The sequence below is a fragment of the Camelus ferus genome, chromosome 8 (assembly GCF_009834535.1).
Source record: "Camelus ferus isolate YT-003-E chromosome 8, BCGSAC_Cfer_1.0, whole genome shotgun sequence".
Classification (NCBI taxonomy): Eukaryota; Metazoa; Chordata; class Mammalia; order Artiodactyla; family Camelidae; genus Camelus; species Camelus ferus.
In genome coordinates this window covers 24,536,536-24,551,060 of record NC_045703.1, presented here as the reverse complement: position 1 = coordinate 24,551,060, position 14,525 = coordinate 24,536,536, and the positions used below count along the sequence as shown (strand labels likewise).

At 33.3% G+C, this 14,525-nt stretch overlaps 1 protein-coding gene across 1 annotated transcript in view; it reads left to right on the top strand.

Annotated features, from left to right (window-relative positions):
- The window catches only part of RNGTT (RNA guanylyltransferase and 5'-phosphatase), a 183,860-nt gene that overhangs the window by 101,147 nt on the left and 68,188 nt on the right, over positions 1-14,525 (top strand). The window contains exon 11 of the mRNA XM_032484877.1: positions 9,414-9,514. Within this exon, the coding sequence (XP_032340768.1) occupies positions 9,414-9,514 (101 nt within the window). The remainder of the gene's footprint in view (positions 1-9,413; positions 9,515-14,525) is intronic.

The following is a 14,525-nucleotide window of genomic DNA, read 5'->3' as shown; positions in this document are numbered from 1 at the left end:
TTGTGTAACTATAATTTTTTCAGAAATTTTTCATTAGGTTATTTAATACTAAAATAACAACAAGAAAAAATTAATCAGCCTTGTGAGTTAGATATTAGAAATAGTAATATAACTGTGTTTTTGAGTAATTTTTCCAACCCCAATAAGCCAAGAAACTACATTAATTCTCTAATGTTAAATTTTACTTCAAATCACAACTTCACTTTCCATAAGTAGTAGTAAAACTTTTATAAGTAAACAAGAAATGTCAGCAAGCTTTTTAAAATGGAGTTCTCCATTTTCTTTTCTTCTCCTGCTTCTTTCTGTGATATCGCTCCCTGCTATCTCTACCACGTTTGTGACTTTTCAGAAATGGAATACCAAGTGGTTGCCCTGAGATATTTTTGTAAAAGATCAGCTCTTCCCTCTACATAAGCAAGAACAGTGTAGAGCAGTGAGCCAGCTTAGAAAACTTGGGCAGACTTCCCTTTAGCTCAGGTACATTTGTGGTCTCATTGCCTAGAACTTTCTTGTAACCCAGTTATTCTTCAAAATTCAATTCATGCATTTTTCTCATTGAAGAAAACTTCCTTTACCCTCACCCCCTGATTTTGGTGTTTCTCTGCGGTAGTTCCTCAGCAACTCTTGTTTATGTTCTTTGGGGTCCTCTCTCATGTCCCTTGGAGACTGTGTTAAAAACCTCATTGTGGTCAAACTCACTGTCTTGTTAGTTTTTGTATCTTCCCCAAATAGCATGGGTCTGGGCACATAGTAGGTACTTGGTGATGAAGAACTTTCCCTCCATACAGCGTATTTATATGTCTTATTTTGCACAATAGGTATTTGTTAACTGCTTCTCAATGAAACGTGGACAGAGGATCTAATCAAGTCACTAAATCGACAGTTGTTTTACTCTTCTGTCTGGTAGAATTACCAAATAGGATTTCTTCTGCTTTCTTGAAAGCTAAATGCGAGAACAACAACAAAAAGTAAACTAATATGTGGTCAGGCCAAGGATCTTTCTTCAGCATGTGGTCCTTCTGAAGAGGGCATTATGTCTCAGGTTTTAGTGTAGGGCCTGGAATATGTATTGTGATAACATAACTGCTCACATTTTACTAATGGAAATCACAAAGTAGCATGGGGCTGCAAAACATTTTAGATATCTCTGGTATCGATGTGCTCTTTTAAGCAAGCAAGATGCTATTGCATTTTTGTAAGCAAGATGGATGATGCCCACATTTTGAACTTGCTTAAAATCAAGAAGTCAGTAGTTAGTAGAGGCAAATAAGAACCAGAGACCTTGTCCTCTTTACTGTTATGACTGCTAGCTTCCTTTACATCAGAGTTTCTCAACTTCGGTACAACTGACATTTTGGGCTGGATAATTCTCTCTTGTGGGCAGCTGCCCTGTGCATTGTAGGATGTTAGAAACATCCCTGGCCTCTACCCACTAGATGGCAGTAGCTCACCCTTCCCTCTCCCGTGTGACAGCCAAAAATGTAGGCATTGCCAGATAGCCCTTGGGGGGTAAAATCCCTAATTGAGAACACTGCTTTATTCAACAGATATACCACTTTTGCCTCTATTTCATTTTCTCTGTATTTTGGTTTTAGAGGACTTTTTTGGCAGATGGCCATCCTCCACCTTTAAGCCAGGTTCTGCTCTCATTTGGTAAACTCTTTACTAAACATCTTACTTTGTTGCCTGACATCTGCATTCATTTACATTTTCTCTTTAAGATGATAATGGACATCTCAGGTTATATTGGTAATTGCTTTCAGACATAAACGATCCCTAATTTTTTTAATTTAATAACTCACCTGGTAAAATCAGATTTATTTTTGTAGAACTAAGTATTATACGAATCAATTAAATATAGCTTTGATAATTATTTTAGTCTAGATACATGCTGGTGATAATTATTTTAGTCAGTACATGCTGGTGAATTTAATGAAATTAAAATGCATTACTCCCTAATTATACATTAGAACATGTAGCTTGAGAGGATGTTTTTATATTCTTGTTTATATTCAGCAAGATTATGTATTTCAAGTTTGATATCTTACAAATATTTATTTTTAAAAGGCTTAAGTTCCTGAAGTATATAATATCTTTGCCCTTATTATTTTCGGGATCATTGAAAAAGGGTATTTTTTGATAGTTATTGCTATATACAGTCTTTTGTGACTAGTGCTAATTTAAGTCATTTCATAATCTAAATTTAAAAATATAAATTTAAGTACACCTGAGACATTCTATTTATTTACATTCTAATAGGTATCTAAACACATTTTATTCATGGAATCTCTGTCATTGTTTTATTTACATTCAGTCATCGAGAACTATGCTATTTTAAAAATACAATTTTCTAAAAAATTTTGTCAGACATTTTGTTAATTTTCATGAAGTTACTTTGAAATTCTCAATCATATCAAGTCTAGTATTTCAGATTAATATAAATGGTTTGGTGTACAGTCAGATGAGGAGTGATTTAACACTTCTGAATTATTGCTGTATAAAAACAGAAGAGTTAGTATCTGCTCTTTTCCACTGGACAAGATTGAGTCTTGATTTTTAGAGAAAAGAATGTGAAGGATAGTTAATATTTACTTTACAAATAATATTATATTAAAATTATTTTTAGAATTTGTCCAAGGTGCATAATCTTTAACATTTCTTAAGTTTAATAACTGAGATTGATACGGTTGCTAACTGGTCTCATACTCCTAGTCATATAAATAAATGGGGAGCAGAAGTAAGTGATGGTTTGTCTGAACATACGCCTTTCCCTGGGGGGACGTACGGGGGTGGACGTGGGATGCTGACACTCCTTTCCCCCGTCCCTTTTATCCCTCCTTACCATAGGGAACCACTCTTGTAAAAGGTCTGTGATGTTTCTGTCAGATACGCTTTATTACAAAAAAGACTAAGTTTTATGATTCTTTTTCTTAATGGATTCACTGCTGGAAAATTTAGCAGTTTTAACATTTATAAAAACATTTATACTTAGTAAGTTTAAAGAGATTTACTTGTGATCATCCTGAAGGATATAGGTTACCTACATGAATCTCTTGGGGCAAATAAATGGACAGAAACTTACTGAAATACTATATATTTGATTTTATATTCATTCATGTTAAACACAAGGCTTGGGGGAAAATAGTGTATGTTATGTTCTTAAATTTGCTGCAGATAAAATGTCTTGTCAACTCCAACTGTTGTCTTAGCAAACCTTGTTATACTAAATTTGTCATTATATAGACTTCTGTTTGAAATACATGATCCTGTGACTAGGGTTTTTGAAGTTTTTTTTTTTTCAAATTTATTTACTTGTAATTTTAAAAATTATTAGTGAGAACACTGACCAGTTTTTCCTTCCTGAGTGTTTCTCTCATAATAAGGCGCCGTTCCCCATAACGCCCTCGCTGAGTCTCCACATACTTTCCTCTCCTTTGGGAGATTCTATATTTTTCTACTCCTGTGTTATGCTGATATTTCCTTCGTGCTGTAAGTCTGCATCGGTGGATATTACCCATTTTTTCAAAGATTACAGTGTTCATTCCTGTATAGTATGTCCAAAGCCACTCAAGTAAAATAGTTTCTCTTTTTACTATATTCCTAGAATACACTAAAACATGTTTTTCCTACGCTGTAGTCTCTCTAGTTACATGGACAATGTTGCAGAACAGTTTCCACAACTTTTATATCACTGCAAACAGAAATTCAGTAACGATTATGCAGTAACCCCTCTTTCCCCTACTCCATGCCCCCTCCCCACCATTGACATTTATATCTGAGTCCCTGTTTTCTCTTTTTTTGCTGTGTACCATGCGCAGAATCATATGGTAATTCTGTGTTTAACTTTCTGAGAAACCATTAAACTGTGATCCTTAGTGTCTGTATCACTACATTCCTTACAGCAATGTACATGGATTTTAATTTATTCACATCCTCTCCAACACTTGTTATTTTCCTTTTTATTTTTTAAATTACAGGCACCCTAGTAGATATGAAGTGGTATTTCACTGTGGTTTTGATTTGCGTTTCCCTCATGGCTAATGATAGTGAGCATCTTTTTATGTGCTTATCCACCATTTGCATCTCTTCTGTGGAAGAAATTTCTATTCTCATTCTTCTACAGTTTTTAAAAATGAGTTGTTTATCTTTTTGTTGTTGTGTTGGAGTCGGAGTTCTTTATGCATTTTGGATATTAAATCCTTATCAGATATATGATTTATGCATATGTTTTCCCATTCTGTAGGTTCAGTTTCTTGATGATGTCTTGTGATGCACAAAAGTTTTTTAGATTTGATAAAGTCCAGTTTATCTTTGTTTTCTTTTATTGCTCACGCTTTTGATGTCATATCTTAGAATCTACCACCAAATCCAAGATTATGAAAATTTATCCCTATATTTTCTTCTAAGAAGTTTATGATTTTACCTGTTATATTTAGATTGTTGGTCCATTTTTAGTTAGTGTTTGTACATGGTGGGACGTATGGTTCCAATCTTCATTCTTTTACATGTGGAAATCCAGCTGTCCCAGCATCGTTTGTTGAAGAGAGTATTCTCTCCCCATTGTATGGACTTGGCACCCTTGTAAAGAAAAAAATTGGTTATTGGTGTATGAGTTATTTCTATACTCTCAATTTTATTCCGTTGGTCTATATGTCTGTCCTCATGTCAACACCTCTGTTTTAACTACTGTAGCTTTATAGTAAGTTTTGAAATTAGAAAGTGTTAGTCTTCCAACTTTGTTGTTCTTTTTTCAAGATTGTTTTGGCTCTTCAGGGCCTCTTGTAACTCCATATGAATTTGAGGATTGGCTTTTCTATTTACGTAAAAAAAAAAGCTGTTGGAATTTTGATAGGGATTGCATTGATTCTGTAGATTGCTTTGGTTAATATTGACATTTTAGCAATACTAATTCTTCCTAATTGGTGTTCTGAAACCAGTTCCAATGTAGGATGGGGTTTCCCTACACTAACAAGCAATTCTCTGACACCAGCTTAGTGTTCTACAATTCAACTCAATTCTAACACTATCTACCCAGGGATGGCATCAGATCCCAGAAGTTAGGGGCTCAGCCTTGAAGACTGTCCCTCTTCCATCTCCCCTCCATCCCCAACTTCAGATGCCAGTCGTAAGTTCAGGTGCTTCTAGTTGACCAGCTGTAGATTGGAGATTCTAATGACCCTCTCCTTGGACTTCAGACACTACTTAAAGTCCAGATTGCTGCTGGTACTTCTGACCTACTGGCTATAAATCAGAGGTTCCCATGACCCCCTTCTCAGGTTTGATTAGTTTGCTAGAGTGGCTCACATAATTCAGAAAAACATAAGACTTACTAGTTTCCTGGTTTATTATAAAAGAATATAACTGAGAAACAGCCAGAGAGAAGAGATACATAAGGCAAGATAAGAGGGAGGAGTATGGAGCTTCCGTGCCTTTCCAGGTGTGCTACACTTCTCGAATATTCATGTGTTCACCAACTCATAAGCTCTCTAAACACTTCACCCCCCCCCCTTTTTTGTTTTTTATGGAGGCTTGATTACACACGCATGATTGATGAAATCACTGCCATTGGCATTTGATCCAGCCTCTAGCCCCTCTCCCCTCCCTGGAGGTCAGAGGGGTGGGAATCAAAGTTCCAACCCTCTTATTACTTGGTTGGCTCACCTGACAACCAGCCGTCATTCTTAGGTGTTTCCCCAGAGTCACCTTATTAATTAATATAATAAAAGACCATTATCACTCTCATCATTTTGGAAATTCCAGGGTTTTAGGAGTTCTACGCCAGAAATGGGGAATAAGACCAAATATATATTTATTATAAATCACAATGTCACTTTTCCTATCTATGGATATGGGATGTCTTCCTAGTTTTAGGTCTTTTAAAACTTTTTCAGTAATGTTTTGTAATTTTCAGTGTACAGATCATTCATTTCCTTGGATTAATTTTTTCTTAGGTATTTGTTCTTTCAGATGCTATTGTAGATATCATTGGTTTCCTAATTTCCTTTTTTGAATTGTTCATTGCTGTTGTATAGAAACAACTGATTTTTCTGTGTTGATAATACCACCAAAATATTACATTTTTAGGAATAAATTTAACAAAAGTTGTGTAAGACCTGTACACTGAGAACTACAAAACATTGCTGAGAGAAATTTAGGAAGAGCTAAATAAATGGAGATTTGCAGTTAATGAACTGAAAGATTCAATATTGTTAGGATGTTATTTCTCCCTTAATTGATCTATTGATTCAGTGTGCTCTTACTTAAAATCCCAGCAGACTTACTTTTCATAGAAATTGACCACATGATTTTAAAATATATCTGGAAATATAAATGCTACAATAGCTAAGAAAGTTTGGAAAAAGATCAAAATTTGAAATATACAACCTGGTTTCAAAACTTAGTATAAAGCTGCAGTAATCAAGACTATGTTATTAGCAGGAAGAAAGGCATATTTATTAATGCAACAGATTAGTGAGAATAGAAATATATCTATATCTATAAACAGTTGATTTTTGACAGAGATGCCAAGGCAATTCATTCAGTGAGGGAAGTAAAATCTTTTCAACAAATCATACTGGATCAATTTGATATCCATCTGCCAAACAATCACTGTCACTGTCTCTTTAACACACCATATAAATAAATTAACCTCAAATGGATCATATATCTAAAAATAAGAGGTAAAACTATAAAATTTCCTTAAGAAAATGTAGTGAAAATTGCAGTGACCTTAGGATAGGCAAAGATTCCTTAAAGAGGGCACAAAAAGCACAAATTATAAAAGTTTAAAATTGACGATTTTGAAACGATGCTTAACATCACTAATCATCAGGGAAATGCAAATCAAAACCACCCTGAGCTATCACCTCACACCAGTTAGGGTGGCCATTATCAGAAAGTGAAAAGATAACATGCTGCTAAGCATGTGGAGATAAGGGAACCCTTGTGCACTGTTAGTAGGAATGTAAATTGATACTGCTCTTACAAAAAAAACAGTATGGAGGTTCCTCAAAAAATGGCAATTCCACTTTTGGGCTTGTAGCTAAAAGAAGTAAAATCAGCATCTCGAAGAGATATCTACATTCCCATCTTTATTGCAGAGGTATTCACAGTAGCCAGAATATGGAAACAAGCTACGTGTCGGTCAATGGATAAATGGATAAAGAAAATACTGTATGTATATACAGAGGAATATTATTCAGCCTTAAGAAGGAAATTCTGCCATTTGTGACAACATGAATGAATCTGGAATATATTATACTAAGTGAAATAAGCAGACCTAGAAAGGTCTCATGATCTCACATATGTATGAAATGTGAGGAAAAAAAAAGTCAAACTTAAGAGTGTGGAATGGTGGTTACCAGGGGCTGGGGGCTAAGGGAAGAGGGGAGCTATTGACCAAAGGGTAGAAAGTTTTAGTTATAAGATGGATAAGTTCTGGAGACCTAAGGTATAGCATGGCGACTGTGGTTAATAATGAAGTATACTTGAAATTTCCTCAGGGAATAGATCTTAAATGTTCTTACAACACACACAAAGAAGTAACTGTGAGATGATGGATATGCTAATTAGCTTGATTGTGGTAATCATTTCACAGTGTATACATATATCAAAACATCATATTGTATGCCTTAAATTTTTTTATTTCTCAACCATACCTCAATAAGGCTGGAAGAAAATAGATAATTGGACTTCATTAAAATATCTTCAAAGAATTGCTAAGAAAATGAAAAGGTAAGACAAAAACTAGGAGAAAAAATTTGCAGTGCATGTATCCAAACAAAGCTATTTATCCAGAATATACAAGCAACTTTTTATAAGAAGATAACGCAGTAAAAACAAGGGTAAAATTTTGAACAGACACTTCACTAAAGAAGATTCACAGATAGCCAATAAGCAAATTAAAAGATCTTCAGCATCTTTTATCATTAGAGAAATGCATATTAAAGTTATGAGACATACTTTAGAATTAAAAATTTAGAGTGAAAATTTATTTAAAATTAATTTAAAAGCTTTATTTTCCCCCACAATTAACAAATGTGTTTCATGTTAGTTTAGTTGGAAGTTTTCTTCCTATGGTTGCCTTTCTCATTGGCTACACCATTGGCAGGGAAATTTCTTTATCGTTGGGGAAAGGGTTAGATTTCATAGAGATGCTCTGAGCTAATCACAGAAATGAGAGGGTATGACCCAGTAACCACTGAAGGAGTCGATGAGCTCAAGGAGTCCTTTCAGCCAAAGGCTTGGGGACAATATAGGCTACTGCATCCTGCCCCTTGGAGATATTGGCAGGATCCTCCTTGCTGAAGGGACAAAACACAGCCTCTGTGATCAAGAAGCATAAAAGCCACATAATTCCCTCAGTGTCTGCCAAATCCTCTTCCTCAGTGGCCTGTGCAGGAGCATTTTAGCCAGTAGGTAACTGGCTTCTGCCTTGGGGTCCAGAGTGCATTCTTCACCAAGTACAAGATTGGTCTTCACTCCAAAGTTCACTGGTTACACAGTTGTTAGTTTGTGCTTCGGAGGGTGGATGTGGAGCAGATTGATCTCTCATATATTACTGGTGGGAATGGAAGATGCTATTGCCACTTTGGAAAACAATTTGACAGTATCCTATAAAGTTAAACGTACATTACCATGTGACCCAGCCATCCTGCTCCTGTTTACCTCAAAGTTTTGAAAACATGTGTCCACACAGATGTTCAGAGCAGCATCATTCATGATAACCTTAAAATGGGAACATCCCAGATATTCATCAACTTGGTAAATGCATTAACAATTTGTTATATAGATGTAGAATGGAATCCTACTCAGTTTAATACAAAGGAACAGGCTACTAATATATGCACCAACCTATTGCAGAACCTGTGTTAAGAATTTCTTGTGAATTCCAGAAAGGACATAACTATAGTGATAGAAAGAAGGTCACTGTTCCCAGAGAATTGGTGGGAGGGAATTGACTGCAGATGACAAGAGGGAACTTTTTGGGGTGATGGAAGTGCTATATATATCATGATTTTGGTGATGATTGCATGGTTGTATCCGTTTGTCAAAATTCGTTGGTTAATTTTATTCATTGTCAGTTATCCCACAGTAAAACTGAATAAGAAAAAACAAAAAGAATTTAAATGATTTAACTTCCTTTAAGGCATAGTGGGATCAGAGGGAAATAACAGGTTTCATAATTCTTTGAGACTTTCACAAGCAAGGGTCTGCATCCTCTGGCAGAAAAAGGAGAACAGCCCTCAGTAAGATGGCAGATATCCAACTCCACTCATCCGTTGAAAATAACAAAAATTATATTCAGAAAAGAAGCAGTGATTTTGCTTAATAAAAATAATTAATATTTAATAAATCAAATGTTTAAATTTTCAGCTTATTATTAACTATTATTATGATTTTAATCACTTCAGAAATATAAACCTGGTCGATGTGATGATATTTTGAAATGGAAGCCTCCCAGTCTGAATTCTGTGGATTTTCGCCTAAAAATAACAAGAATGGGAGGAGAAGGGTAAGTGTGCACTTTTGTTCCCCCATCATTTTTTACATGAAATAATGCTGTTTGTATAAGGCTTCACTGTTTACTAGGTATTTTACATACACTTTAAAAAAAAGTAAACATATTTTTATTATATATTTTATATATGTACCCCAAAATATGGATTACTTCTTTGACCTATTACAGCTAACATTTTGTAGCATCCTTTAATCTTCACTAATTTTAGTAAATAGAGAATGAACTTTGTTACATTGTAAGTGAAAATAAATTTTACTTGAAAGTAATCCTGTCAAGTGAATAATAAGCCTAAGATATTATTATTATTATTATTATTATTATTATTATTATTATTATTATTATTATTAAAATGTTTTGAAACAAGCCTTTTTTCCTTTGAAGGGAACTACTTCACGTTTACATTTGCATAGCAAACATTTATCTATATATTATTGGGATAAGGTTTTAATTGTTGAATTTCATTAAGATTTTTTCATAATGTTCATTAATTGTTAAGTTTTTTCATTTATTGGTTAATCTTTTGTGACTTCATTGGTTGCTATTTTAGAATAAAAGATGCTTTAGCATGAATATTTTCATTATTTTTCCAAAGCTTTGTTTTATTTTACCTTGTTCCACAATATTTTATGGCATCGTATATGAGTGAATACATAACAACAAAACAGATGTTTAATCAAAGAAATCATAAAGAGAAAATGAATAAGGTAATGCTGTCAGAGAGATTAAAAGTTTCCCAGTGCATGCCATGAAATACTTTTTACTTGCCAAAGATGAACTATAGACTTGGTCTTTTGTAATGAAGGATGTATGATCAGTTATATGAATCCAAATTCCAGAGGATTAAGTCTCTTAAGAGACTGTACTGTCTTAAATAAAGGACACTGTGTAGTGTGGTGAGTCCTAACTACAAAAAGGAGTTTATTAAATCTTATGGGTATCAGTTTTCAAAAAATAGAGTAGTTAGTATTTTTATCTTTAAATAAGAATTTGTGACTTAATAACAAAGTACAGTTTAGGCAGAACAGTTATCTGGGGTCCCAAATAGTGTTGTTTTAGGTATTTTGTTCTGTATTGGTCTGGTTTAATCCAAGGATAGATAGATAACTTTCGACTGTATAGGATTGTATGGAATATATATATATATATAAAATATAAATATATATTCCATACAATAATAATAATAATATTATATTATATATATATATATTCCATACAATAATAACAAAGATCAGATAAGAGAAATAATGTTGGCAACCCAGAATATCTGTACACCAAATATCTGTATACTTTGTCACGAAGAATAGTGTTGGGTTTACTACTTACCAGTTCTTAGCCAAAAATATTATTTCTTTAATTTAATCCTAGCTATGCATTGGCATCAATATTAATATCAATATTTATTAATTACTAAGCAATATCATCAATATAATGTATTATATTAATGTGATACTATTAATTATTAATTAGATGAATCATTGAATATTATTAATCAATATTTTTGGAAACTATGGTTCCCTCCATAATATCTTTGGATAAGTATTGACAAGTAGTAAGCTCCAGATCATTATTCCTGACAAAGTACTTGGTGTACAGGTATTCTGGGTTGCTGGTTCACAGTGAAACCTCCACATCAGTAGTTATGCAAGCTGAGTGTAGGCCTGGTGTGTTTTTATGAAAATGTCTTAGAGACATTTTCACTTCTAGTGGTGGTGGCTGAGGGATTAATTTGAATGGGGCTGCCTGCATCTTTTTTTTTTTCCTTAAAAGACACAGATGAATATGGTTCTTTGGAAATAAGACTTCAAAGCTGAAGTAAAATTTGTTAAATTGCTTCATTACTAAATCTTCTAATTTGCCTAATGCTTTATTTATGGTATTTCATTAAGGAGTATAAACTCTTGTGTGTTTTTATTGATTGCTTCATTGAGTTTTGAAAGATGATTTTGTTTTGGTTTTTACGGATTGTAATTCTTAGCAGGACTTAAAAGCTACCTGAGGCTAAATGTAGAATGTCCATTTTTCTAAGTAGTAAAAATGATATTATTAATTTTTTCCTTGTAATTGTCCATTGCAATTAAGTATAGCAAAATGTAATTCTGTTCAATAGTTTGTCATTTGCTTTTGTTCTTAGTACATTTTTAAGTGTATTTTATTTTTTAAAACCTTTACCAATTTAAATGTCTTATAAAAATGAATCATTTTTTATTCTACTGTATCTTTAAATCTTTAAAACACACTGAAATATCAGCATTTACAGTGATTTTTTTCTGATATGAATATGCAAGTTACATTGGTGGAGGCACATGATTAATTTATGTAACATAAGTGTCAGTTCTCAAAAATGGGGTTTTTAATATGAAATATAATGTGATAACTATTGCATAAAATATGTATTATTCAGTTAGCCTGAGTAATGTGTTTTTTTTCATGTAAAGAATGTTATGTATTATAGCAGTTTTCACAAAATAAATGAGTTTATATCTAATGCTTATGTTAGGTGCGGTTTTTTAGAGAGCATAATAAGAAACATGCCTGTAGTAGTTTGAAAGCAGAGTATCTATGTGTCTGAATGATAAGAATCCAAGCATGTGCCTAGTGAAGTGGGACTAGGATACTGAAATACCATGAGAGAAGCTAATTTCTTTTCTTGATTGTACTTCTAAATATTTCTACAAGGCTTAGTATAGAGTGGAATGTCTTGAAAGATATACATACCAATCTTTGAAAATATCTGCAATGATTTTTTTTAAATGCAGTTTTAGGCTTTCAAAGTATAGTTTTGAACCTCCCTCAGCTGGTATAATAAGGTGATTGTAGTATAGATTCCTGTTAGATTAAAATTTAATGCAAATAAAAAATCTATTAAATGCCCTTTTGGTGGCAATTAAAATCTAAAGTTTGCTCTTTTCACTTCTTGTAGTGTCATTTCTGAAAATTTGAGGTGTGTTTATTTAATGTTGATTTATCATGGCCTGAAATAACTTGTGTATATCTTAGCAGTTTACATTGTGTTGACCTTTATAGACATACAATACAGATTTTCATCTGAGAGCTTTACATTGCTTTAAAAGTATTGTGGCTTTATATTAACCAATCTACAACCAAAACCTGTGGTCATTGTCAGAAGCTAGGATTACAAAGGTTGTGTTCTGGAAAGTGCAAACTCTAGAGTACGATGTCAGTGACTTACAGTGAGCAGGATAAACTTGCTGTTTGTGTAGCGTAGTTTAGAGCATAGGTTCTAGGTTTAAATCTTGTCAGCTGTGTGACCTTGAGCACATTCCTTTTTTCTGTGCCTCTAATTCCTCATCAGGAAAATGGGATTCACAAGACTTTTGTGAGGATTAAATGAACTAATATATGTAAAATATTTTAGAACAGGTAGCACATGGTAAGTGTTTCTCTGTTTGCTATTATTTTTGTTGTTTTCAGTAAGATAGATTTAAAAGTCCATATTCCCTTTTTGCCGGTCCTATAATTCTGTGGTTTGCTGAACCGTGTAAATTCACTTTTCAATGTGAATCATTTCCTGTTTGATTCCAATCTCTGTTAAGTTTTCCCTTTTAAAATGCATATATCTTCAATTTATTTGTGTAATTAATTATAAATTGTTAAAACACCTGGAGAGCAAGAACATAACAAAGTCACAAAACTTATTTATAGAATTTTTTGATAACAAATGTCTTAAAATAGTGGTTGACAGTATGTATAGTGGTTAAGAACATGGATTATTGGCCAAGACTGCACAGAACCAAATCTTAGGTCTGCTACTAACTTGCTGTTGTAGTCTTGTTCCTTAAATTTTCTAAGCTTCTTCATCTGTAAAATGTCCACAGTAATAGTGCTTAGCACATAGATTATTGGGAAGATTTATTCAGACCCTGTGTTTAATTGTAGAAGTGAACAAAGTAAATACGGTTTCTGCCCTTATTGACTTTGCGATTACAAGCTAGTGGGCTAAAATGCAAAAAAAAATTATTGCTTTATGAGGTTTTGTAGGGATTAAATAAAATGATGCATTTCAGGTCTGGGCATTTGAAGTTGAGAAATGCTAGCTTAGTAATAAGCACAATGAAGTAAGTAGAATCAACCACACGATTCTACTTTACTTGAAAATGTATAAAGAAGTCCTCTCATTCTGCTGACTAAAGTGTATATTTTCCTTTTGCTTAGATTTATTTTTAGAGAAGAATGATTAATTCCATTTCTCATGCTTATTTGAACTAGTGTTATTATTTTTAAGAAAGAAATTATAGTGGTAAAATATTCCAAATGTTGGAAAAAAGTTCTTATACAAGAAAGGATTAAGTCAGCAAGAATATAGGTAATAAACTATTGGGGGAAAAAATCTTATTTCTTTTTCTTTTTTCCCCATCTGCTCTGTTTTAAAATGAAATGCTTCACTCTTTTATCTACATTTCATTAAAAAATTATTTTAAATAAGTGAAATTAGAGGTAAGAACAGTAGTATAACCTATGTTATTATGTAGTACATTTAATGACTGTGATTTGGCATATAGCTGGTTATATTTTCAGGGGTATAACCATGGCCACTTTTATCTTTTAGCAAATGGCCCATGGTATCTGCTTTGGCTATCCTATTTGAAAATATTCTCACCACGCAGAAATTTTTTAAGACAAATGCTTCCTTAGGTTTCAGTCCTTTGAGTGGTTACTCTGTCAAATTCTTGTCTATACTTCATTTCCAATGTGGGCTGGGAGAGGAAAGAGGAGCTGTAGCTGGCTTTTCAATTCTTCTGCCCTGCTGTCTATTAGTTACTGGTAATCCCTGTTAACGCTTTCATTTTATCTTCCCTACTTCCTACAGAAAATCTTTCTTGGGCCATCTACCAAAAATAAATACCATATTCAATACACCTAGGAGAAAAGAAGCATGTGGTCTCAAAACGTGTATTTACAACCTCACTGAAGTCAAAATACTTTCTTTCACTTGTTAATTTACTAAGGAGAAATTGGTATCACCTTTGTTTCATCATTTGGTTCT